This window comes from Mus caroli, unplaced genomic scaffold, assembly GCF_978045245.1.
Source record: "Mus caroli unplaced genomic scaffold, Mus_caroli_1 scaffold_10, whole genome shotgun sequence".
NCBI lineage: Eukaryota > Metazoa > Chordata > Mammalia > Rodentia > Muridae > Mus > Mus caroli.
Genome location: NW_028227265.1, coordinates 25,126,264 through 25,153,480, shown reverse-complemented (window position 1 = coordinate 25,153,480; position 27,217 = coordinate 25,126,264). Strand labels below are relative to the sequence as shown.

The 27,217-nt window shown below is 47.0% G+C and overlaps 1 protein-coding gene across 2 annotated transcripts; it reads right to left on the bottom strand.

Annotated features, from left to right (window-relative positions):
• Positions 1–1,797: 1,797 nt before the first annotated feature.
• On the bottom strand, positions 1,798–26,898 carry Dync1li2 (dynein cytoplasmic 1 light intermediate chain 2). Of its 2 annotated transcripts, XM_021169573.2 has the most exons (13): positions 26,566–26,898; positions 26,345–26,418; positions 24,188–24,304; positions 21,283–21,513; positions 14,368–14,537; positions 13,377–13,470; positions 12,032–12,167; positions 9,921–10,032; positions 9,409–9,468; positions 7,723–7,764; positions 7,251–7,368; positions 6,424–6,540; positions 1,798–4,815 (listed from the first exon to the last, which is right to left on the bottom strand). In XM_021169573.2, the coding sequence occupies exons 1-13, from the start codon at positions 26,670–26,672 to the stop codon at positions 4,715–4,717; spliced, it is 1,479 nt and encodes a 492-aa protein (XP_021025232.1). In that variant the 5' UTR covers positions 26,673–26,898; the 3' UTR covers positions 1,798–4,714. The 2 variants fall into 2 exon arrangements, with proteins under 2 accessions (XP_021025232.1, XP_029336415.1); XM_029480555.2 differs by lacking the exon at positions 7,723–7,764.
• Positions 26,899–27,217: the final 319 nt, after the last annotated feature.

Below are 27,217 nucleotides of genomic sequence, written 5' to 3'. Positions count from 1 at the left end.
GAGATCCAACACCCTCTTCTGGCGTTTTCAGGCACGTGTGGGGCACAGACATACACACAGGCAAAATACTCACAAAAATAGATCTTCTAAAAAACCTCAATGGGGCTGGAAAGATGGCTCAGTGGTTAAGAGCACATACTGCTCTTCCTGAGGGTCTGAGTTCAAATCCCAGAGCCCACATCAGGTGGCTCACAACCGCCTGTAACCCCGGGGCATCTGACAGCTTTGACCTCTTTGGGCACTTGGCATTTAAGTGCACAGACTCCCCATACACATAATTAAAATAATAAAAAATATCTTAAAAGGCCCACAACACTGGGGGGGGGGTGTATTGGGGACTTTTTGGATAGCATTGGAAATGTAATTGAGGAAAATACCTAATAAAAAAAAAAAAAAGAAAGAAAGAAAAAAAAAAAAAGGCCCACAACATTGCTTTACTGCTTCTCTATGAATCTGCAACACTCCTCAATCAGCCACATGAAACAAATTACTCAGCACACTTCAGAACATGAAAGCAACACACGGCTCCCCACAGAGCCTCTGCAGACTGCCACAACCACTGAAGCATAGCTTTAAGATGATTTATCAGAATTTATGAATATTGCCTAGGAATGCTATAAACACAAGCAGAGGCAGGAGTGACGTCAATTTGATGTTAGCTCGGTACTAAATGGCAGATTCCTTATCAAAAGACCAAAGAATAAATAAACACTTTCTGATTTTGTCTTACCATTATTTAGTTTTTCTTTAAAAAAATTTATTTTACTTATATGAGTACACCGTAGCTGTCTTCAGACACACCAGAAGAAGGCATCAGATCTCATTACAGATGGTTGTGAGCCACCATGTGGTTTCTGGAATTTGAACTCAGGACCTCTGGAAGAACAGTCAGTGCTCTTAACCTCTAAGCCATCTCTCCAGCCCACTATTTTAGTTTTTCAAGACAAGAGTCTCTCTGTTTGGCCCCAAACTGTCTTGGGGCGTGCTCTGTAGACCAGGTTGGCCATGAACTCACAGAGATATGCCTGCCTCTGCCTTCCAAGTGCTGGGATTAAAGGAGTGTGCCACCACTGCCCGGCTGAATTTTATTTTTAAAGATTTATTATTTTATTTATTATATTATTCATTTATTATATTTATTTTATTTTAAAAGATTTATTTATTATTATACATAAGTATACTGTAGCTGACTTCAGACAAGTCAGAAGAGGGTGTCAGATCTCATTATGGGTGGTTGTGAGCCACCATGTGGTTGCTGGGATTTGAACTCAGGTCCTTCGGAAGAGCAGTCAGTTCTCTTACCCCCCGAGACATATCGCCAGCCCCCTGATTGTATTTTTTAAAGTCTTTTTTACATGTGTATGTGTGTGAGGTACCTGTCAAGTCTCCTGGAGCTGGAGTTACACGCAGTTATGAGAAGTCTGAAGTAAATTCTAAAATGGACCCAAACTCAGATCACCTGGAGGCTAGAGGAGTGGTGAGTCCTAACCACTGAGCCATTTCTTCTGATTATTTCAAATAAGAGAAGTGCATACTTAAAACGCTTGGTCTGCCTTACTGTGTGTGTTCTTGTGATGGTCAGAGGACAAGTTGAAGGAGTGGGTCCTCCTACCTACCAAGCAGGTCCTGAGGACTGAACTCAGGTTGTCAAGCTTCGTGGCAGCTTGGTGACACGGAGCCAACTCACCAGCTCAAGGTATACACATTCTTTGCTACACTGCCACACACCCACATATGATCCGCAGGTAGTGGCCATCTAGTGGGATGCTTTATCCAAAACAAAGTCACCAAAACCTCTTAGCAGTCTGGATTCTTGTTTATTGAAGCCAGTAATTAGACATCTCTTCCCCCAGCACTAGAAAGCAAGGTTCCACATGACTGCATACTGCACCCAGACAGAGCCACACCCTGGACTAAGGCTGGCGGGAGATCGTCCGCAGTCCTAATTCGAAGTTAAAAACACCAATGGACTCAGCAGAGAGACAACAGTGAACTTCCACTTACAGCATCAACATTGTTAAGGTCTCGATGTACAGAGCAGTCGCTTTCACCCTCATCAAGAGAACAGTCTCTTCAGTTTAAACACTGGTTTTAAAATGCCAATAATAAAAAAAAGTAAAATAGAAAAAAAAGGTGCAATCGGGCACAGTAGCACACACCAATCCCAGCACTCGGGAGGCAGAGGCAGGCAGATCTCTGGAGGCCAGCCTGGTCTACAGAGTGAGTTCCAGGACAGCCAGGGCAATACAAAGAAACCCTCCCTGTTATTTAAAAATAATAAAAAAATGTAAATAAAATAAAATAATCTAGCAGCATATATGTTGGATTTTTAGGGAAGACCAATTCACAGCCCTCATCTGGGCTATAATTTTTAGGCTGGGCTTACTTAAAATTATCCATTTAAAGACAAACAGAGGTAATCATTATAATGTGTATAAATAGTCATAAAATTGTCTTTTATAGTCTACCATACAAGTGTAATCTTGCAAATAGAATTAATTTTACTCTAAAAAGTAAAGGCTGTTTATTATTTGGCCTTTGGTTCCAATGCTTGAAACTCCGAAAATAATAAAAATTACCTCATCTCCTCAAACCCCAAAGAACCCTGAAGCTCCACAAAGCTGGTGGACTTTGGCAACTACTGAGCACATGACAACACGCATCGGTTTCTTCTCAAACTAGGAGCATCCAAGCATCAAAGGAGTAACACAGTGGTCTCCAAGCCTCCCTCCCACTCCGACCTCAGCATTTCCTCAGTTGCTTAGAGCACACTTGACATCAACACAGAAAGTGCCTACCCGTTCCAGTGATACACTTTTTTAACTTTTGTATCAAGGTTTCAAAATCACACTATTAGGCAGTGTCTTTGCAAGAATTCCTAGTTTCTGAGGTCATTCACTTTGTCCTGGCTGCTACGGAGATCAGTTGACCCTCCACCATGGTTTCCACTCCAGCCAGCTTGCTGTCATCGCCTGGACAACCTGGTCATTTGAAGCCACAATGCATGTTTAAAAAACAAAACAAAACAAAACCAAAATAACAACAACAACAAAAAAAACTGAATTAAAAAAGGAAAAAATATATTTCAATAGTACAACCGGCACAAGACACATCTTTTTGTTGTTAGAGAGGCAAGCACACACTCAGCTTTCCCCTTAACAGTGTTCAGACCTTTACAAAGCGACTCGACAGTTGAGCAGCCTTGTCATGTAACTAGATGTTAACTCACGCAACTACATTAGTGGTTAGTCAAATCTGGCATGTATGTAACAGCATTAGCAACATTATGCCGAGACGCAGTGACAAACATTCATATAAAAGAGAGTAAACTCCACGGCGGTGAACTGTGGTTTTCCCCTTGGTTTGGATAACAAAGATTTTTATACATTAAAGTCATGGTAGTGCTTGCATTTACATGTGCTGTGTCACAGAGAAACTCAAAGTGCCATTTCAAATCCACAGAAGTGATCTTCAGCATGGTGGTGTGACCTGACAGTGTTCGTGACCACGCCCTGATGGAAGACACAGAAGACCTGCACCTCCGGAAGAGAACAAGTGCTACGTTTCATGGAAAGCACAAGCCTACCACTTCCACTCTCCATGGAAAGCACCCACCTGTCGGCCTGACAGCAATGATCCGACCAGGGAGCTACAGAAAGAACCTTTCTGTATCAGGGAGGGTTACCACAGGCTCTAAGGCAGGACCTGGCACAAGCCAAATAGCCAGAGTGTAACGACATTAAATACTTCCCCCGAACTTTCTCTAGAGCATTGCCAACATGGTACAATGAGAAATCAGTCACCCCTTTTCTATTAGTTGGCCAGCCTGTGGTAGTTAAAAAAATAATTAAACAACACAAAACAGGAACTATTTAAAATATCTAGTTTTGTATCTGCTGACTTTGAACATAACGCACAGCGACTGCCTGCCCCAGGTTACATCTGCATAGAGCCCAGCATCTCTCCAAGGACAAGGGACATGGCCTGGGTCAAGCCTGTGAGTCCCGGGGGGCAGCTGCGGTCTTCACCAGCCCTGAGTCAGCCCACCTTACTCAGCACCCTACATAAAACACATTTCCCATAACTTAAAGATGCATCTAGAACAAGCCCAGCTCCCATTCTGTTTAGCGCTTAGTTTGGAAATGTTTCTAATTGTTAGGTCTTAACTGATGCTATCTGGTTTCTACAGAGCACGTACTTACTAACAGCGCCCGCCTGCCCGCTCACTCGCTTCCTTCCTCTACCTCCCTCAACCTTCGGCTTCCCCACCTGCACTTCTCTCGTCCCTCCGGAACCTTTCTCTTTCCTGGACTGTCAGCTACTTAACCTGTTTCCCAAGAACAAGTGAATTGGCTAACACTCAACTGGTTAAACTAACCATCCATCTGAACAATGCCTTCCTAGTCTCCTTTGCTCCACCCTGATAGAAAGTGGGCCTCCTTTCTCCACTCTACAAGGCCAGCTGCGCTTACTTCCCACAAGAGAATCGCAGCCCAAGAGTCCAAGGGACATCCCTAAGAAGGGGCCTGATATGGAACCTCCTAAATGTGCATTTCACACTCGGACAAGCCAAAGAAGTATATGTATTTTTTTAAAGTTCATCTCCCCTACCCCCAAAAACTGACAGCATGTGCCGAATCAGAAAAATCCTGGTCTTATCAGATGAATATACATAGTTATTTGGTCATTTGACAGATGCACTTTCAAAGGAGGGTCAGGCTTCATTTTCTGTTGAAGAGTTTGTTACCATGGAGTCTGGCTTTCGAGTCATTCTATCCAGTTCTTCCTGAACATTTGACAACACAGTCTTTTGTCCTTAAAGAAAAGAAATGGAACAAGAGAGAGAAAGAGAGAGAGGACAAAAACAAACACAAAATAGCAATGTGAGAAAATATTTTTGTTTTCTATGCAGGATTTCTCTGTATAGCCCTGGCTGTCCAGGAACTTACTCTGTAGATCAGGCTGGCCTCAAAACCCATCATTCCTAGTGACAGTATCCTCAAAATGAGAAAAGCCTTTTCCACAAGGATAACAAAAAACCCAGACCCTAATCTTGTTACTACCAGTGTCACAGGTCTGTGCTTCTCCAACTAGGCAGCCACCTCCCCGGCAGGGCCTGGGGATGCCTCTGTATCAAATTCAAGGGGTCTTTCTGAAAACCCTCATCTCCCATCCCTAAGCCCTGTGTACCTTTTCCACGGTCTCCCCGGAGGTCCCCATCTGAATTTCAGGCATGTAGTAAACTATGTTGTTTCCCAGACAGGCACTCATGCTTCATTTCTAACTACAACACGTCGGACTGATTAATGGCTTGATGCTATAGTTCTGGAAAAGTATTTCCATTAATGTGTAGGGTTCGATCCCCAGAAAACAAAAACACCCTACCCATATAGTCACTGAGTTTAAACTGACTCACATGAGATACCATGTCTTATGTTGAAAGTGAGCCAGGCCAAGCAGTCCATCCTGCACAATGCTGGTGCTCCTATTTCCTGTTGTCAAACACTACCTGAGCCTGGACAATGACCCTTATCTGGTAAGGGACAAACACAAGGTCAAAGCTGAGGCCCAGATCAGATTCTTAGGTCTCTAAGAACTCCAAAGTTGCTGGAGGCTCAGATTGCCCTAGGACACCATGATCTTCTAACATCCTCGTCTACTTTGGAAAATCAATTGGAGAAAACACGCAACAGCATATGCCTAATATGCCCTTTATATGTGGGGTGTTGTGGTGCATACTTTCAATCCAAGCAAGAGGATCAAGAGTTAAGGCCAGACAGTGGATGAGGCCAACAGAGGTTTGCCTCTAAACCACAAAGGTGAGCCAGCGGCACACTCTACTGTTCGCCTAGCATCCATCAACTCCTAGGTTAATCTCTGGCCCCACAATAATGAAAGGATGTGATTCCTAAGAACTTAACCACTTTATTTTAGGAACCTTCAAGACTAGCTTGTCCTACCAGCCTGAATAGAAGGGCAGATACCACAGAGGGATCTTGCGGTAGACCATGCAGGTTCACAGGCTCCAGCAAATAAAACGGGGCTGTGAAGCAAATAAAACTCTTCCCCTCCCCCCGCCCCCAGATTTTTTTACATTTAATTTTATGTACACGAACATTATGCCTGCCTGCTGGTATGTCTATGTGCCTTGGGCACGCCTGGTGCCCAAGGGGGTGAGAAGAGGGTGTCGGATCCCCTAGAACTGGAGTTAAGGGTGTTAGGGAACTACTGTGTGTGTGCTGAAACCCTAGGCCTTCCACAAGAACAGCTCGAGATCTTAACTGCCAGGACAAGGCTTGCTTCTGCTCATAGCTAGCTTGAACACTGGAAGTGTGCACATGGTGAAAGCGACCACTGCCGTGTGCAACCCCATTTGACAGCACTGCTCCGTTAAGGATCTGAAGCTCTGAGGCCCTTCTGTACCTGACTTCTTGGCTGTGCTCTGCACTCCACCAGCACTGGGACTTCCGGGAGAGCCTGTTTTTTTACTCAACAGACTATTGAAGAAGCTGGCCAATACCCCTTCACTTGCCGCATTATCTAAGGAAGCACAAAGAAAAACAAGGAAGCGTCACGCAAACGGAGACAGAAAAGTGGTTCTCAAGCTTGAAAGTGAGCATCGGTGGCTGCCGCTTCCCAGTGCACTGACCACACTCAGTGGTCGCCGTTAGACGAGGCTAACCGGGCGGCGATAGGTTACCAGTGGAAACAAGTTTGCACTTCCCACCTTTGAGGGTCACAGAAAAGTCTTTGTTTTTGTCATTTCTGCATCCTTAGTGCAGTGCATTTCAGGTTTCTAAGTCTGCAAGGCTCACAGCCTAGTATGAAAAGCTCATTCATGTCCAAAGTGGAAGATGCTAGGTGAACATGCAAGAATTTACAGACTTTTGTTCTGATGGGTTTACTGCAACCAGTATCTTTGTGTATGAATCAGCAGTGGCTTGGTAAGAACACAAGAAAAATAAATAGCCAACTCACAAATAGTATTACTACAAAGCTAAGGAAAGAAACAACAGATTCAGGATACACACTGTACAGTGACTTCCTAAACTGTATTCTTTCCTAAGGGCACCTGTGGGGTCTAAGGTCTTACACAATGCCAGGTGCATACGGTTACTTGCTGGAATTTAACTTTTCCTGGAAAGCCATCAGTCTAGCTTTCCTGGATTCCCACCAGAGATCACAGCCACCGTTATAACGCGCCCCGTGAGCCTAGGACTAAAGCCTTTCCCCAGTGATGGCATACATACTTTTGATGTTTGGATCTGGCTTCTTTACTGAAGTTCCGGGAGAGGCACTTGGTACACTAGCTGGTCCACCCCGACCCTGCGTCCTTGGAGAGCCAGAGGGTCCTCTGGCAGGGGATTCCTAAGTCCAAAACCAGCCCACGTCACACATAGATATAAAAATAACAAAAAATACAAAAAAATCAAAGTCAACACATTTTCCCGTCTGAAGTCCAGTGTCTGCGGCACAGTGGAGGGTTGCCCCAGCTCAGGCTCCTGAGAAAGGAACGAAAGCTTACAGAGTATCACTTGTTGTCTTTCGTCAAACACTTCTGAGGTGCTACTGCATTTCTGGCTGTGGGCCTTCGGGGAGAGCAACTCAGTTAAAAAATATAATAAAAGCCCACATACATATAAACTGTTGCAATCCCGGTGTAAAGTTAGACGGCACCCATGACACCGGGCCATGACCCTCTGTCTGGTGAAAGGTACTCACGGAGGTTCTTGTGGGCGTGGCAGGCTGCTTGGCAAGGAGTGACTGCAAAGAGAGGGACAAACTGGCCATTAACCAAGGCCTGCAGCATGAACTGAGGGCTGGAGCTTTAAGGGCTTCACTCCTATGACTACTACAGGGCGCCAATACATACCCATGTTTAACACTACAAATGCAAAAATAACTGAAATTCCATATTTGGTATAGGAAGACACCCCCAAAACCAGTTTTGAAGCTAAGAAAATAAGCAGGCCATAGAAAAGGGAAAAGAGTTGGGAAAAAATTGCTAAAAACTGACAGGACTTGGCCCTGCCCTTAGGAGATGGTCACATATCTAACAATTTGGATCAAAGAGAAGTGTTAAGAACGGGTTTGTGAGCCGGCTGTGGTGGCGCACGCCTTTACTCCCAGCACTCGGGAGGCAGAGGCAGGTGGATTTCTGAGTTCGAGGCCAGCCTGGTCTACAAAGTGAGTTCCAGGACAGCGAGGGCTATACAGAGAAACCCTGTCTCGAAAAACCAAAAAAAAAAAAAAAAAAAAAAGAAGAAGAATGGGTTTGTGTTCAAAATTCTTATCATAGAGGGAATCAGGGTGGATCTGGAAGAAGTTGAGAGTGAATGTCATCAACACACACTGTAGAGCCAGGCAATGGTGGCGCACTCCTTTAATCCCAGCACTCGGGAGGCAGAGGCAGGTGGATTTCTGAGTTCGAGGCCAGCCTGGTCTATAGAGTGAGTTCCAGGACAGCCAGGACTACACAGAGAAACCCTGTCTTGAAAAAACCTAAAAAACCAAAACCAAACAAACAAACCCCCCACACTGTATATATACATGATGCTCTTTTAAAAAATGAACAATAAACTATGGTAGTAGAGCAGTCAGTCTGGGCTGAGCACGTAACTCAGCTAGTAAAGTACTTGCTTAGCATGTGTAACGCTGAGCTAGATCCCCAGTCCTGCATAAACCATCACAGGCAGGTGACACCTGCCGACAATCCCAGCACTTCAGAGTCAGAGGCAGGAGGATTAAAAAAAATGTCGTTTTTGGCTACATTACTCTCCTCAGGTACAAAATGTGCATTACTTAATGCATGCATGCATGTACGTATTATGCATGTATGTCTTTTGAGAAGGGGTTTCTGTTTAAAAGCCCTGGTTGTTCTGGAACTAACTCACTCTCTCTCTCTCTGACTCTGTCTCTTTCTTTCTCTCTCGGTCTCTCTGTATGTATGTACGTACGTGTGTGACTGTGTATATATCTTTTCCAACACAGGGTTTCTCTGTGTAGCCCTGGCTGTCCTGGAACTCCCTCTGTAGACCAGGCTGGCCTCACTCACAGAAATCTATTTGCCTCTGCTTCCCAAGCGCTGAGATTAGGGACGCAGACGGCACCATTGCTTTTATACACTGTGGGGAAAAAATGCAAGTGAACCAGGCCACTTGGTATATGATCAATTCAAGAAGTATGCAGCACACCTTCCAGGGCGCATGGAAACATACTAAGTCCATCCCCGTAGGGTAATGTGCAATGCAGGCAGGCATCGTGAAGCACGCGCTCCAATCCCTACCTGCTGAGAAAGTAGGGAGAGAGGAAACCTCATCTTAACCTCCATGCCTCTGCATGCTCTCAAACACAGAGTCCCAAAACCCGCTCCGGAAATGGCATTCCTCACAGGAGAAGGCCTCTTACCTGCTGTTTCATTAGGAACACCTGCTCATCCTCAGCTGCCAACTCTTTGTCATGGACCAGCTGTGAAATGAGACACGTTTGTGACCACAGGCAATGAAAATTCTCAAACGTCTGTCGGCGTGCGTGCTACAAGAATCTTGGTGTGGGCCTCCACACGGGCTTGGGGGACTCTTCTTGAGACTGCAGGTACACTGTTCTAACTAGGTACAGATGCTCTCCCAGCACCAGCCATGGTATGGAACCCATTCATGTTGTTAAGTGTGGCAAGTCCTAAACAGTAAGAACCTCCCAGATCAGTCTTCAAGCAGGAGACCCCAGAGGGGATCCGGCCAAAGCAATTCCCAAGTGGTAGGAGCGCTGTTGGGACCTAACAGGAAAGTCGCCTACAACTGACATGACGTGGCCTTCCCGTCTCCCACACTTCTCACAGTGAGCCCCTCCTGGAACAGCTGGTCTCATTTTCATGACTTCAAACCACCCACATAAGGCCTGCAAGGGACTGAATGAGGTACCTTTCTCACAGGCGGCTTTACAATAAAATCTTCATACGCGTCTTCTGGCTTCACGGTTGTAAAATTTTCATGTAAAATAGCTATTTTCTTTTCATTGTCCCAGCCTGCAGGTCTAAAGGCGAGGAGACACAGATTAGCGTGCTTTGCCCGAGACTGTCTTCCCACGCACATCTCAAACGCACATCAAATTGTGAGGTCATTTCCCACAGTTTTAAGTCTGGAGGTGCTGCCCACCGGTGTCTCATAGCTCTGGGTACATAAGCCGAAAGCCACAGCACACCCATCCCATCAGGTCAAAGTGACACACCCTGCTCCAGAGACTCAGGGAGGCTAGGCCTAAGGAACCAGTGGAAGAGCAAGGGCCGAGCGGGACCTCGCTTAGAGAGCAATGCACAAAGGAGGGAGACCCGAGAGGACCGTTACCCCTGGGCTTTGGCTCTCCCCTTGCATCCTGACCCTCTCGAGGACACTTCTTTATACCAATTATCTTATGAACAGTTCAGTAATTTTGTTGGCATTGAAGTAGTAGTGCCTTGAAGCCAAGGGGGACGCTACGGCCTATATCTATCGCAGGTCCTTGACAAGAGACACAAGGAAGCCGTAGGTTCCTATGTGAGTGTCACGCAGCTCAACATCACAAGGCAAGAAAAAAATGAGGAGATCAGACTTCCCACTTCCTACTCTGAGGGGCAGCAACCACACCCTGTCCACACTTCTCAGCTCAAGAAGCTCTAGTTACAAACAAAAACAACCGACTATTCTCACCACTCTCTTATTCCCTCAACTCCTAGACACAGTTACATTACCAAGAGGGTGCCCTCCAGGATGCTTCTCCCAAACGCCCGTGCTGACCTTACAAAGTCCTACACAGGTAACCAGCAAGAGACACAAGAGTAAAAACGGGACTGGACACAGCTGAGGTTGGTTCTATCTATCTATCTATCTATCTATCTATCTATCTATCTATCTATCCATCTATCTATCATGACCTGCGATGCTATAAGCCTCAAGAAGGCACAAGATGCGCCTCCATTGCACACTAGCCCTAAGCCCACCCAGAGCTCCTGCTTCAGGAGGGCGTAACTTAGGCCTGAGTTGAGTAGAGAAGCAGACCATGCAGTGGGTTTCTGCTTTCGTGCCTGCCTGCTGTTCTGGGTGATTCCTGAGAGTAGGGTATGAACAGTCTGAGTGAGCCGCTCTCCAAATATGCAGAAGGTAGCCTGGCTAGTTTTCCTGAAGCATCTGGCTCTCAGCCTTTCACAGATGCCCTTGGCCCCGCCCTGCAGATTTGCCCGAGACAGAGCATGCATCTTCCAGGAGCACATCCTCTGGCCCCGCCCTGTTCCACTGACCACTGCTACCCTGCCCCGGCCTCCTTGGAACACGTCTGTTTCTGTGCTGTAACAGGGGTGTAGCCCATTCATTTTTGTGTCCTCGGCAGGGAACCTGGGCACCTAGAGGGTGCTGTGAAAAGCTTGTTGAATGAACAACTGTAACTGTTAAGCCCAGAGCCTCTCAGATCTGAACATCAGTCTGCTACTGTAAGACCACAGCACCGTCATAGCCAGACAGGGCAACTCGATTCTCTCCTGAGAGAAAAGACAGCGGCTCAGGAAAACAGGGTACCTCAGGGTCTGACAGGAGGACCAATCCCAGAGGCTGTAAAATGCAGATGCCAGCAAGTAGCAAGCAGAGCTGAGGCCCACACTGACGGGAACAGAGAAGATGCTTGCAGTCACCCCTGTCAAGGGCAGTCACCAGATGTTCCCACATAAGCCACTGTGGGTCACCACACTGAAATCTCTAACTTCGATTCTCCTCACAGCCAGTGCTTCACTAGAGCTGACAGTAAGCACACAAAATGGTTTACTTACAGTCAGGCAACTCTCTTTCAATGAAGGAATGTGGCACTTCTGACCACGCCACCCACTTCCCTTAAGTGGAACGAGTCAATGCAGAAGGAGCAGAGAGGGGAAGCTGCACCTGTCTAGCACCCGAGGGCCAGCCCAAGCGCTCTTTCAGACAGAAGAAGCCCTGCACTGAAAAGGCGCACGCGCAGCAAATGGACTATAAAGAGAAGAGTGAAATGCCACCACCTTCCAAGAACTCACATAAAAACCGCGTCCTTTTCCACAACTAAGGCGGGTATGGTAAAGTGGAAGCCATAGGTTTTATGAACAATGTACTTATACAGCAAGTCAAGGTTTTTCTCTTCCTTCACTGAGGTGTAAATCAAGGCTGCTCCATCTAATCAATGTGCTTAAGGAAAACCAATTCATTGTGAGACAAAACCCGATCGCACATAAGCACAATCTCTAAAGCGCGAGGTGACCTGTGGTTTTATCTGCAAGCGAGTAAACCAAGCGTGCAAACTTTCCCAGCTACAGAGAGGCAGCACAATAAATAAATACTCCAGCTGAGGCTGTCGTAGGAGGCAGCCGCTCTTCTTTTCTAATACTCAGAGTGCTGCCCACTCCTGAGGCTACTTTCTAAGACGCAAACTCAGTGGAACGCTATGCTTGGTGTACAGAGGTACACAGGTTACTTCCCAGGCAGGGCTCACAAGGGAACGAGAATATCATCAGGGACACCTTCAGAGATAGGTGCCTACCAAGGGCTCAAAGGAAGTGCCTGCCTGTCACTAGTGTAGAACTAAGGAACCAACAACTACTGTTGGATTTATAAAGAAGACTCAAAAAGCTGCTGGCATGGCATCTTTTTCCTGGGCAGCACAACACATGAGAAACACTCACATCATCTAAACCAGTAACCATATCGCTAATTCTACCTCTCTGAATAAGAGCAAAGTTTAATGAGATTTTTAAGTACAAACAATGTAATTGGGTAATAAAATGGTCACGTATCAGTTTCTTAATAGGAAAGCCTATCGGAAATATAGCCTTAAAAACAAAACGACTAAGCTGGGTGTGCAGCACATGCTTGTTATCCAAGCACTCAAAAAGCGGGGGCTGAGAACCACAAGCTCCAGGATGGCCTGGACGGCACAGCGAGACTCTGCCCGAAACAAAACGAAACAAGAAAAAACAAACCCATAATAATACTTCCACAGTGAGCAAAGATATGCCTAAGTTGTTACGTACAAAATTCAGAAATTCCAACACAGCAAAATTATAAAACTAATAGAAAGATTACAATTCCCCCTCCACCCACCCCTGCCCAGGCAGGCAAGATGGGCTAGTGCTTGAATAAAGGCGCTGGCTGCCAAGCCTGACCACCTAGATTTGACTCGGAACCCACATGGTGGAAGAAGACTGACTCCCCAGTTTTCCTCTAACCTCCACACTCAGGTGTCCCACTCCCAAATAATTAAGTGACATGAAAAAAAAAGGAAAGAAAAGGAAAGAAAGAGAAAAGACTACTGTGTTCAGGAGGGCTGTGCAGACCCCCTTGGGAGGAGAGCCTGTGCTCCGGCCCGACACAGCATCCCAAGGATACACTGGAGGCAGAATCTCCGCAGGTGCGCCTGGATGAAGTCCAGGTGCTCGTCCCTGTAATCGTGCTCCTTCTCCAAGACGCTCACGGCATCACACTGTGGGCGAGACACAACCAAGAGGGATGTTAGCTCCGCTGCTCTGCTCGCTGAGGAGCAGAACGAGGAACTTCTTTAGAAACAAAAGTATTTCTAGCCGGGCAGTGGTGGCACACGCCTTTAATCCCAGCACTTGGGAGGCAGAGGCAGGCAGATTTCTGAGTTCAAGGCCAGCCTGGTCTACAAAGTGAGTTCCAGGACAGCCAGGACTACACAGAGAAACCCTGTCTTGAAAACAAAAACAAAAACAAACAAACAAACAAACAAACAAACAAAAAACCCTAAAGAAACGCCTCACTCAAGGCAGGGGTCCAGGCGTTCAAGAAGAGTAAAACAACGAGAGAGTTCTCTTTCATCCAGGCCTAGTACAGATATGACAGGCCTGATCAGCCCATAAATGCTTCCAATATCAAATGAGGTCACAGTGCTGGGCACCTCATCTATCTCAGGAACAGCGGGAAGCGGGGAGATGCCGCAGCTGGGCAACAAGGCTGCCCAGTTAAAGACTAGGAATAACGCGACTTTGAAATCCAGGATGTTTTTAGAGCTACCTTCCCCCTCTTATAAGAGATATACTTTCTCTAAAATGAAGCTTCATTTCTATTTCTACTTCATTATTCTATATCACCACCCGTCTGGACCAGATAAACTAGAGCCTTAAGCAAACTGCTCTCACTTGAGTTTGCCCATGAAGTCAACTGGGCTTTCTGAACTAGGTACTGTCAATTCAGCAGCAGCATGAAATGACAGTATGTTCTACCCTGACACATTCACTATACCTTGATGAATCCCGAATAAGCCCAATTTTCCCTTGAGAAGAAACTCCATCAAAGCTTCTAAAACTCTTTTCTTGTTTACTGGGCAAACCCAACCAAGCTCACAATTCCCTGGACGTACCTTTGTGCACACCACCAACACTGGGATCCCTAGGTTATGAGTCAGCACGTTGTCACCCAGAGGGAGGGCAACACTGTCTTCGTCTGAGCCTGAGGTCAGAGGCCCTCTTCTCTGCGGGGAACCCTGACAACCTTCTTCAGGCTCGATATAATCTTGAAACTCTTTCATAACTACAGAGGGAAAAGAAAACAATTATACAGACGCAAATAGAAACACATCTTAGGCTTAGCAAATTAAGGGGATAAAAAGGTAATAATAAATATAAACAAAAGTATCTATGCATGGCAGAGGTTGCAGCTTTAGGGTTTAGGGACCATGATGCAAACACCAGCTCTTCTGTCTACTGAGCTGTGAGCTGCATGGGCACATGACACCTTCAGCTTCATCCAACCTAAACAGGCTTTCAGTGTTCTGGTTTTAAGAATAGTACCGTGGCTCAAACCTGACATTTTTCATGTGCTCTTAACATTCTTAAGCTCATATTAGTTTCCATTATAAAAACCACCAAAAAGAAACAAAACAAACAACACTGCCACTGATAACACCCCCGCACACACACTTTTCTTATGCATCCCACATTGGTCACAGTGCCAGACAGCCATACCATTCTTTCCTAGATGACCAATGGAAACCACAGTAACACTCCTTGTCAGGGTCTTCATTAGGAAAGCTACTAAACGCCTACACTCTGAATTCCAGAGGAGCATGCCACTTCCATACAGGAGAAGCAGGCAAAGACCACGTGACTGCCAGGTACCAGTCAGTTCTCTATTCCTAGGGACTTTGTTTACAGGGCACTTCAATTACACGTACACTGTGCATGTCCTCTCTGTGCCTAACACAGCAGGAGTGATGTACCTGTTATCTTAGGGGGCTGGAGCAATGGCTCAGAGGGCCAGACACTTGCCAGGAGACTCAGCTTCAGTTCCTAGCACCCATGTGGAAACTCACTACCATCTGGAACCCCAGTCTTAGGGGCTCCAATGGCTCTTCTGGCCTCCATGAGCACTAGGTCTACATGCAGTACACGTATATATGAGCAAGTACAACACTCATAAAACAAATCTTTACATACAGAGAAGGGGCTTTTAGGTAGAGTAGCCACTGGCTGTAGTTAAGCCAGGAGAACACAAGGCCTGCAGACCAGAACCTGTATGTGAGGACTTTAGGGTTAATGATGGGTTTTGTCATTTGTATTATAAAGGGCCTTACTAGATACCAGGAACTCACCATGTAGACTGGCCTTCAACTTGCAGCAGTTACCATCCCCCTCCCCTCCCTCTGCCTCCCAAGTGTTAGGATGACAGCTGTGCCTGCCATACCCAGATCTTCACATGACAGGAAAAGCCCCTCCAGGCTTAGGAGCCAACAGGCTCTATTTTTCTAATGAACCTAACAGGAATGAAAAAAGGTCTAAGGCCTTTTATTATGCTTTCACGAAAACCATGCAACACAAACATAAGTAAAAGTACTGGGAGGGCTGGAAACATGAGTTAGTGGTTAAGAGCACTGACTGTTTTCCCAGAGGACTCAGGTTTGAGTCCCAGCACCCACACAATGAATAACCCCAGTGCCAAAGGATCTGATACCCTCTTCTGGTATCCATGGGCACTATACACATACAGTGCACATACACGCAAGCAGAACAGCCCCACAACCCCTGCTCCCCTCTCCCCACAAACAGGTAGATAGACAGACAGACACAGACAGATAGATCACCATGGAAAGCCAAGAAAAAGATGTACACTCTCCTCTACACCCACAGAAGGGGTTTCAAACAGTTTTTTAAAACCTGAGAGATTTTTAGTTCATCATTGTCTGTGCTTCTGAAATGGCTGAGAAGCTCATGGGCTTTCGAGTAACACCAGTCAAAGTAAAAAGTAACAAGTGTTGTGGTTTGGACATGAAGAGTCCCCAAAAGATTCATGTGTTGAAGGTTCCCAGCTGGTGGTACTTTTGAGAGGTGACTGAATTAAGAAGGCATTAATTCTATCGCTGGATTAATTCAGACATGAATTTCCAGGTGAATGAGCTACTGGGGTGGTGGTGGTGTGGAACCTTATATTAAAGAAGTAGGCTATTAATTAAGGCTGTGCCTGTAAAGGCTCTACTATGGCTTGCTCTCATTTTCCTCTCCCCCTTCCTCCCTCTCCCCCTCCCCCCCCCCCCCCAGAGACAGGGTTTCTCTGTGTAGCCCTGGAACTCCCTCTGTAGACCAGGCTGGCCTGGAACTCAGAAATCTACCTGCCTCTGCCTCCCAAGTGCTGGGATTAAAGGCATGTGCCACCACTGCCCGGCTCCCTTCCTCCCTCTTGACCCACGTAGGTATGTGGAGTGCATGCATGTGTGCGTGTGTGTGTGCGTGTGTGCACGCATATTCTTATGCTGATCTCAAACTCACTATATAAGGAAGATGACCATGAACTTCTGGTCTTCCTGCCTCTACCTCCCTAGTGCTGGGATTACAAGCAGAGCTACTGTGCCTGGCTAGTACTGAACCCAGGGCTTCATGCATGCCCTCTATTAACTGAGCTACTCCCTCAGGCCCTCTTCTCTTTCTGTTCCCCTTCTACTAACAGGTGAGCAACTTTTTTTCCACCAAAGTAAGAGAGCAAGCCACCAGTGCATGCAAACTCTGAAATCATAGCTAGACAAAGCTTAGTCTGTGTGGGTGTGTGTGTGTGATCGAGTACGCATGTACACAATAAGTTCTTGAGTGTGACATCTTACTTAATTGCTCTTCACCTTCTTTTTTGACACAGGGTCTCTCACTGAACCTGGAATTCACCAATTTAGCATTACTGGCCTCGGGAACCTTCCCATCTCCTCCCCAGTGCTAGGATTATCGCTGCCCCCACACCTAGCTGTTACACGGTAAGGACTAAACTCTGGTCCTCATGCTCCACAGGCAATAGTTTATAGACTGAGCCATCTCAACATCCTTTCCTTTGTTTCCTTTGTGTTTCTCACAAAGGCAGAGACTAATGGGTCAAACTTCATTGTCAACAAGAAGAAATCAACCAAGGTCATCTCCATACTATGTTGAACACAGCCAGAAAATCTGATGTTGTTGTAGGAGCTTAAAGGAATTACTCTTTTAACAGTCAAGTCAGTAAAAAAATGCAGTGGTTAACTGTCAGGGTGACATCTGATTGCCCAAGAACAGAGAAGGCATTTGTCAAGGGCTTCCCCAATAGGGAGCAGGGCAGAGCCAGGGACAAGATAGAGGTGAGCTAAGCTACAGTGGGAAGGGAGGGGATGGAGCAGCCGGATCACCTATTCCAGGAGCCCGCCAGGCCTGTCTTCTGTACAGGTCACATGGTGAGAGTAGCCTCCAAGTCCTGAGGGAAACTAGTTACTCTTAATCAGTGGTTCTCAACCTTCCTAATGCTACAACACTTCAAAGAACAGTTCTTCACATTGTGGTGACGCCCAACTATACAACTATTTTCTTTGCTACTTCATAACTGTAATTTTGCTGTTATGAATCACAATGTAAATATTTGATATGCAACCCTGTGAAAGGGAGGTTCAACCCCTAAAGGGGTCAAGGGCCACAGGCTGATCTAAGGCCAGCCTACTCTACATAGTGAATCCCAGGTGAGCCAGAGCCATACAGACACTACATTAAAAAAATAAGCAAATAAATCACTTAGGAGACACACCTCTAGTTGTGCCCGTAGGGGTGTTTCCAGAATGGTTTATGATTTATTTACACCATCCCAGAGTGTCTGCATCTAGACTAATTTTTAAAAAAGGAGAAAACTAGCTTAGCACTGGAATTCACTTCTGCTTACTGACTGCAGATGTACTGTGACCAGCAACAGTCTAAGGTTCCTGACACTGTGCTTTCCAAGCTAGGACGGGCTATATTCCTCAAACAAAACAGCCCAAACCCAACCCCAGCCCAGCCCAGCCCAGCCCAGCCCAGCCCAGCCCAGCCCAGCCCAGCCCAGCCCAGCCCAACCCAACCCAACCCAACCCTTCTTTATACTATCTTCATCCAGTTGTTGCAGCAGCAAGCACCACCTTCTGGCAGCTCAAGGTTGCTGTCCCTCTGCCAGCTCTGGGTCACAGTGGCTGGTCACAAAGCTGCCCCATAGCAGGCAGCCTGAGAGGAACCCACCTGTAAAGCGGGGCTCTCTTATTGAGAATGATACTAAAGGCAGCTGGAGAGGTGCTCGGGAGCTACGAGGATGCCCTGCTCCTGCAAGTAACTGAGTTCGCTTCCAGCACTGCCCAACACCCGCCTGTGCCTCCAGCTCCAGGAGGACCCAGGCGTCTGTCAGCACCTCCATTCACATGCACACACAACAGTAATAATCTAAACTAAAATAAATCTTAATAAGAAAACACCAGAGAGTCTAATTAATCTGAAAGGCAGCCGTCCTCTGAGGAAGAACATGAAGAACTACTTCCCTAAAGTAAGCTAAAACCAGCGTGAACACAAGCACGCCTTCACCAAGCACAAAGGCACGGCTACCATTCCAAATATCACAGACCAGGGACTGTGAAAGCCGAGATGCTCAGTCACAGACATGGCTCAGCAGTTGCTAGATGCCCTGCCCTCTAGTGTTCTCTCTCCTCTCCCCCCTAACCCAACACAGCATGAAGACACTTTCTAGACTAGCAAGGGGGAAAGGTGGGTTGGTCAGTGAGTCAAAGTGGTCACGTGAAACCCCGAGTTTGACCCGTGGTACCTGCAGTGGGAGGAGAGAACCTTTTCAAAGTCATGCTGCACACGTATGTGCAAGCGCACACATGCTACGAAAAGCCAAAAAGATTCCACTCTCAACCTCTTTAAAAAGAAAGCAGACAGGCACACCTCAGCACTGCCTCCCGTTCTCCATGTTGCTGCTTGGAACGCAGACATATTGTTTAAATTCTAATTGTCAAAGGGAAAAGAACCACACCCTCCAAGTGACAGAAGCGGTGAGGCCAGAGGAGGCAGGGCTCTTGAGCTGTCTTCCCAGGCTTGCGCCCCACTTGCAAACTGCCTGCCTCTAGGTCTCCTCTCCTTGACAAATAAACCCCAGAACTTTTTAAGCCATTTTCCCCTCCAGTTTTCCGTCTTATGTCGCTAAATCTAACCCTCAGTGACATAGACGCCAATGACTAAGACCCTTAAATTAATTCAGTGTCTCCTCCACAAGCTCCCCAAGGACAGGTATCCTTCCTGCCTGCTGTATCCTCAGAGCACCTACAACAAACACCCCGCACCTAACACTTTCCTTATTTGAGAAAGAGTGGTACCCTTGGCCCATGTGGCTTTTTCTATTTTAATAAACCTTTGTAAGGTTGTCAAACGCAAACTGACGTCTGCGGTACATCAGCTCACCAGTCTGGGTAAGAAGCTGTGTGCAGTGCTCGAGAATAGCTCCTCAGCCTCAGCACTATTTTGCTGAGCTGTCTTTAGCATCGCTGTTTTGCAAGAAAAAGAGGCATTATCTAGAAAAGTCAGTGGCTGAAGAGAGGTGAGATGAATGGCCTGGCAATCATGATCCCCACGGGCAGATGAGGCGGGAGGCGCACACGCAGCCAAGGGAGGAGGAAGGTGTGAGGCTCCGGCTAGGCTGATGACTGGCAGGGGCAAGATGAAGTGTGCGACAGGAGACACGCAGTAGGAAAGTCAGTTTGAGAAGCGCCATCAAACTTCCTGACAGTGCGTGTGCAGATACTGTGTGCCATGCTCCAGAGCCCTCATCAATTCACCAAAGGGGGTGATGTCATCCCGTGGCACCGAGCCAGGGCAGCCAAGCTCACACTGGCCAAGGCGCTGCGGCTGCCGGTTCCGCTCCCTGTGCCCCTCCCATCTCCCTGGCACAGGGACAGAAGCTGATGTAACTGCACAGAAGCCAAGGAAGGAAAAACAAGCTTCTGAACCGCACTTGAAAACGCACCACACCTCCCTTACTTTGTGCCTTCTTTGTTCTCAGAAGGCTTTCAAACCTAAAATAACTTTTATTTTAAAATATCTTTCAACGGCCCCTCTCACCGAAAACAGTCTTGCTATTCCTGAATGCAGTATTTGCTAGATTCCAAAAGAAACCAGTCAGAAATAAAAGATTCTCTTCCTTGGGTTTTTTTTTTTTTTAATTAAACCCATCAACAAGAGGAGGCATGGGATCTCCATGGGATTCCAGAAACATGGGCTTGGGGTTTGAGGAAAAAGGTCCTCAAAGATCCTGTCCCTAGCTGGTGGCATTACTGAAGGGAAATCCACTAAGCTCTCAGTAGATTGCTACTCATGAGCTCCCGGCTCAGTGGTTATTAGAAGGTGGACTCACCCAAGGGCAAGAAGCCTGCAGGAGGGCCTTTGAAGGCTTTCCTTTCCCCTGCTCTCTGCCCCTCTTTGCCTCCCTTCTGCAATGACGGATGGCCTTATCACAGGTCTAGAAATTGCCAAGTGACCATGGCCTGAGACCTCTGAAACCGTAAGCCAAAACAAAGCAAACCTTCCTACTGATACACAAACTTCACTTGCCTCTGCCTCCGGTGGACTGGGATTAAAGGCACGCACCAGTACATCAGGCCAAAGTGTTCTTTTTTATTTACTTATTTACTTACTTATTTGTATGTGTGTGTGTGTGTGTGTGTGTGTGTGTGTGTGTGTGTATGTGCGTGCGTGCACTTGAGTGTCTGACTGTTTGTGCATTGTATGCATGCTAGGGACTAGATTCCCTGGAAATGGGAGCCATAGACAGCTGACTGGTAAGAGTACTGGGAACTGAACCTGGGTTCTCTACGAGAGCAGCAAGCATTCCTAATTCCTTCAAACTATTCTTGATAACTGAATCCCAATAACTGAAACAAGTATTTCAAAACATAAGCAAATACTATCCCAAGTAAACGCCCTTGCCTGAAAAGGAAGAAGGTGGCCCCAATAATCTAAGAGGACTAGTGAGTTTTACTCACATTTCCGTTCCAGATCCCTCATTTCCTCCGGGGGAATCTTCATCTTGTCAATGTGCTCCCGTAAAACACTAGCCCACTTCTGCAGAGACTCCATTATCGTCCAAGGTCGAGACATGTCGGCAACGAAAATGACCAGGGTCTCCCGCAGAGACTCAGCTGAAACTGCGAATTTCAGCAGGCCTTTATGGTAGAGGTCTCCATCTAAAATCCATACATTGCAGCGTGTGTGATCTGGGGAGAGGAACAAAGCCACATTATCACCCAACAGTGACTATCTGCACAGTGATGAGAACTGCAGCATCAGGAAGGGAATGAATTCACACAGAAAGCGCAGCCCAGCAGGGCCAAATACCCAGTGGGCGGCAAATCCGGTCTAGTATAGAAGGAACTGCCTAGACTTTTAAAAGTTTAGATAACCACATACAGGACGACTCTAACTAAGGCTTCAACAGACTCTAAAGAGCAGGGTGAGAATAATTAGCTGTTGATAACAACCAAAGGACACAAACGTTTATTGATGAGCTGTCCCCTCGGTCTAAAGGATCCACTGTCCTAAGATACCAGTTATCTGTGAGCTGGTGAGCACGCTGAGGAACAAACCCCTTGTGTGTGCGTCACACTAAGCGACTAAAGCCGTTCTGTCAAGATAATCAGTTATACATTCCAAGCATCTTCACCTTTTAGAAATACTTACAGAAGCACTTACAAATAAAATGGTACTAATGTCTGACACTGGCTTGAGAATAATCCAAGTGGACTAAAGGGAGATCTTAAGATACCGCTGAAACAAAGAACTGGGAACTGTAACAATGCAACTAAGAAAGATAATTCTCTAAGTTAATAGGATATTTTTGAAACATTTCAAACATATTCCTTAATTATTTTTACTATAAAAGTACCTTGATAGAGGGAATTCCTAACATCAAAACATCATTCCATTAACTTTCTTTTCCAACATATACTTTTAAAATCTCCCTTTCTTTAGCTGCCTTGTTGTATAACCAGTTATTAATATCTATTAAATGCATTTTGATGAGTTTTGAGCATAAAGGTATCTACATCTAGCTGTACTTCCAATCTCTACATTATGCCATTTATCTAGAGCTGTCCGTGTGTGTTCCTTAGCGTACAGGTGGAGGTTCCACAGTGAAGTTGGCCAACAACCCGTAGAGTCAATTTTTTCCTTCCATCACGTGGGTCTCAGGGATCAAACTCAGGCAGGCTCTCTCGGCAGCAGGTGACTTTACCTGCTGAGCTACCTCACTGGTCCCAAACCAGTTATATTTTAGTGTTTTCCAGTCTGGGTCTGTGAATGGACTCCAGACACACTTTGTACTCAAGATCTGAGGTTATATGCCTTACCCACCAGCAAGCACAGTTTCTTGAGCTTTTCTGGCCAATGTCAACTATACATGACTCCCCCCATGTGTGAGGATCACACACCCCAATGCAGCAGTAGACAAGAGTATCTAACTGAGAGGCAGTGGTCCTTTGACATCTAATATCCTACCACAACCCAGCTACAACCAGGGAGTCGTTTCTTTAGCAGGTGACTGCCTGTGAAATGTGTACTTACAACCCAGTCATACCTACAATTAAAAAGACTACGGATGCAAGACGTATAATTAACCTCAGGTCAGGGCAGCTCTTCCAGCAAACAAGGATTCTTATAAGTAAGTGGCCGAAAGAGAAAGTCCTATAAACACAGAAAGGAAAAGCTTTCTGGGGAATCTGAACTTGACGCTAGTATAAACTTCAACTCAAAGACATGTAAATGCGGTCACCGTGATGCTCTGTCCTGAAATGTGCCTCAGTCTTGGAAACACCAGAGGATTAAGGGTCTCAGAGCATTTACCACAGTCTGCCCTTTCACAAAGGCAGGCACGCTTCTCACACCCACACACTCTGTCCATCTGCAAAATGTACCAGCATCCTCTTCCTCACGGGAGGAAATGGAAGTGTGGTTAAGTTAGTAATCAGAAGCCACCGAACTGCAGAACACAGGCGTGGCCCTCTGAACCAGTTTGGTCTGGCTCTCAAGCCCAAGGTCTTCCCAGGAAAGGCAAGGTGGCCTGCAAGGCAGGAAGCCAAGGATGCAAACACACACGAGGTCCTCTAGGCTTGATTTAGAGGCCTCAGTTATACAAGCAGACGCCAATGGGTCTCAGTTACACAAGCAGACACCGGTGGGTCTAGACAAGACACTCACTCGATACTTATTCTTCTGACACAGGGCTCGACACTAGGCCAACACTCTGCCTTCTTTTCAGGACCACTAAGGAATGTTGAACAAGATGAAGTCAAGGGAGCAGGGATAAGATCCCTGGAGATCTCAATTAGCACATGGAGGTGCCCAAGCTTGAGGAAGAGCCTCCATGTCCTCTACCACACAGCTCTCAGAGATAGCAGAGTTCAGGTGTTAAGAGCGGCTTTTAGTTTATCTTCTTCAATTTAACAATAAGGAAGTAGGAGAACGTGTTATAAAACCACCCTAACATCATGATCACTAGTATTTAAATGGACAAAAGCAAACAGGCAAAAATGAAAATGAACCAATATACTTCATCTCGAGACTATAAACTTTCTCACAGGAAAAAAGACTCATGCACCAATAACTATTCTACAGTCACGGAAACAGCTGAACCTGAAAATTATAAAGGAGCATTACAGAGTAATATCTCTTGAGCGGTCAAGGCCAGCCTGGTCTAGGTAGTGAGTTTCAGGCCAGCCAGGACCACTAGAGACCCTGTCTCAAAAAAAACAAAACAAAAGTGACTAAAGTCTTGCAAATGACATACATTTCACCCATTGTCTTTGGGTGTACCAGAAAGGTGAGTGTGCCTGGGCATGTAGGAGTCAGAGCCCTACCTACATGTTACCTTCCGATGGAGTAATGGTCACTCACCGTCTCGGTCCTCATCATGAACGCTGAGGTAAAGATACTCTAAGCCTCTTCCTTTTTTGCCGTGTTCTGCTCCTTGGAGTTTGGTCATGAGAGTTGTCTTACCAGAACCATCTTCACCTACAAATGACATTTGCAAGAAGACAAAAGTGTACTGTGTATCGCTCTACGCAAAGACAGCCAGTCATAACACCAACACAATAAGGAACAACCAGAGATCTCAAGCATGCCTGCTAAGGTCTCTCTCACTCGCTCTCATCAACAAAGGAGACCTGCTTTTAAGAGTGACTGGCAGAGGGCTGGAGAGATGGCTCAGTGGGTAAGAGCACCCAACTGCTCTTCCAAAGGTCCAGAGTTCAAATCCCAGCAACCACATGGTGGCTCACAACCATCCGTAACGAGATCTGGCGCCCTCTTCTGGAGTGTCTGAAGACAGCTACAGTGTACTTACATATAATAAATAAATTAATTAAAAAAAAAAAAAAAAGAGTGACTGGCAGAGACAGCCAACCCAAGATCGCAAATGACCTTCTGCTGCAATTCTCTTCATTTCACAAGGGAAGGAACAGGGCAAACTCACCAGCTCTTACATCCCAGAGAAGTGAAAGTCAGAGAGGAGGCTGGTTCCCCACAAAAATAAATCTTCGCCACAAGAACTCTTCAAAACACAACGAACCCCCAAAGTCTAAGGACACTAAAATAAAAACCTGGCTCTGCCTCAGTCATGACGCTTATGTCATTTACACACATTTGATTTGTACAACAACTTCACAAGCACCCTAAAGGCTTGGAAACGGGGGAGGGGAGGGTTACCGACCTAGGTGAAGCTCCTAAGTACAGTCTCAGTAGCAAGTGCTTTCTCATCTCCCTAGGATTATCTATAGCCAACCCCCTCATCTAGATACACTCTAAACAAGAACTAGAACCATTACCAAACATCTCTGGGCATCCTTGGATTCAAAACTATGGAATCTGAGAACATAAGAAAGGAAAGGCAGTCCACAAGGATCCTCCTTCCTCCACAATGCTCACCCTTTTCACACTGGCCACAATCCACCGGGGCCTCGAAGAGTGCCTGTCAGCCTGACCTCAGCTCCTGCTCATTCTGATCTAGCTGGCCCCAGGAAGCCTGAGTTATCTCCCTAAAGCACATACCTGGCTCTAACCTACCACCCTGGCCATCACTTGGATGAGAGAAACACATGGACATCACCATGCAGTTATGTCCATAAGGCTTGGGGAAGGGTGGAGGAAGATAAAATCTGAAAATCAGGAGTCTCCAGGAAAGCTGATTAGTCCTCCAGACTTTCATGATCTGACCTCATCTTTATCCTCTATTGAAAAAAAAAAAAAAAAAAAAGGCTTTTGACAGCACCCAAACGCTTCACCCTGCTATCTTGATGTGCTTGCACAAGCGCTCTCTCAACACATCAGGCAGTGTGATGCTCCCACAGCAGTCTGCTCTTGACATGAGAGATGCGATGCAACCACGCACACATCTACCTCGGCTCCACTGGGGTTCTTTCAGGGTGTCTAAGACTGTCTGTACTGTCCCACTGCTCAGCCCTCAGCTCCTACTCCACAAACAGCGTTGCAGGTGAACGCATATAATCCCTTTCTTTTGTAGGAGATAACTGAAGCCAGAGAGGTTAAATGACTGACTGGGCAACCCAGCAGCGAGGGCAGGATTTATGCAAGAAAGTTCCTGGGGCTGACTCCCAAGCTCTGCTGCCTGCCCATGAAGGCTGAAGAAAGACTTTGTACATCTCCTCAGTTTCCCAGTCCAGGTCACCTACTTCCCTCATCTTCTCCATCCAGCCTGCACATCCTCTTTTTCCTTCCTCCACATCCTCAACTTGGTGAGCACAAGGCTAACCGATGAACCGAGTCAAGGCTGAAGAAGGCTCAGCCAAAAGCCTGAAGGAATGTGCCCCAATGCCCCAAGCCCACACCACATCACTGGACTCCAAACGGAGCTGCATTCTAGGGGGTCAGTAGAGGTGTGGGCTTGAAGACTCTCCAGCTACCCTGCTAGAGTCCAGGGTGCCCTCCCAGGCAGGCAAGCGACAAGCAGGCGGTAAGGGTGGAGAAGCCTGGAACCTGTGGGAGGGGCGCCGCCTGACCCACCCCTGCGCCCCAGGGCAGTACCCCGCTGCTCACCGAACACCAGAATGTTTTTGCCGGACGGCAGCTTGGACCTGGCACGGGTGGACACTTCGCTCAAGATCGAAGACCTGCGGCGACAATGACAAGAGTGGTCAGCGCGGGACCGCCTAGGACCGCTCGGCCCACGACTGCCCGTCAATGTCTGCCCACGGTCCTGCCCGCTCCGGCCCGCTCCCGGTCCGGCCGCGCCATCTGCGGCTCTATAAGCTCCTCACCATAGACTCTGGCCTTCCTCCTCTTCACTGGTCAGGTCGCCGGCGGCCGCCACTGCGGGCCCGTTGGGACCCAGCAGCAGCTTCTTCTCCACCCCCACCGGCGCCATCTTGCCAACTGCAGCCACAAAGAGGGCCCTCCCCCGGGCCCGCCGAGGACCCGCAAGGACCCCGGCCGGGCCGCGCTGCCCGCCCGCAACACCGCAGAAACTCCGTTATCCAGCGCGTCCCGAAGGGCCCGCGGTGTCCTCGTGCGTCTGCGGGACGTGGGATCGCCGCAGCTAGGGACGTTGCTGGGTCAGGCAGCCAGCCGGACAGCCTTACGCGGGAGGTGGAGCCGCGGACGCCACCAGACCCAGAGCGCGCTGGCGACCCCTGCAGGGCAGCCCCTGATGCGGCAAGCCCAAGCTTTGGAACGAACTCAAGCTAGACAACCTTATTTATAAAGCGATCTCATTGAATCTTGTTTAATTCTTAATAAGCGAGGTGAGGAAACTACAGCTCAGAAGTTTAAAAGAAAATGGGCCAAACATCAACGAAGATCCACAAAAAATGACTGGACACAGATTCGCATGCCTGTCATACCAGCAATGGGCAGCTGGTGGGAGGGGAGGGAGGAGGAATCAGAAGTCTTAGACTACTTGATAAGTTTAAG

What these genes read in the sequence shown, in the direction of transcription:
- Dync1li2 (XM_021169573.2), bottom strand. Translation starts at nt 26,672, where the DNA reads ATGGCGCCGGTGGGGGTGGAGAAGAAGCTGCTGCTGGGTCCCAACGGG. An exon ending in GAGGGATCTGGAACGGAAAT is followed by an intron (nt 14,538 to 21,282) that starts GTGAGTAAAACT and finishes TTCCCTCTGTAG; the next exon opens with TTATGAAAGAGTTTCAAGAT. An exon ending in GAGCACAGCCAAGAAGTCAG is followed by an intron (nt 4,816 to 6,423) that starts GTACAGAAGGGC and finishes CTTTTCTTTAAG; the next exon opens with GACAAAAGACTGTGTTGTCA.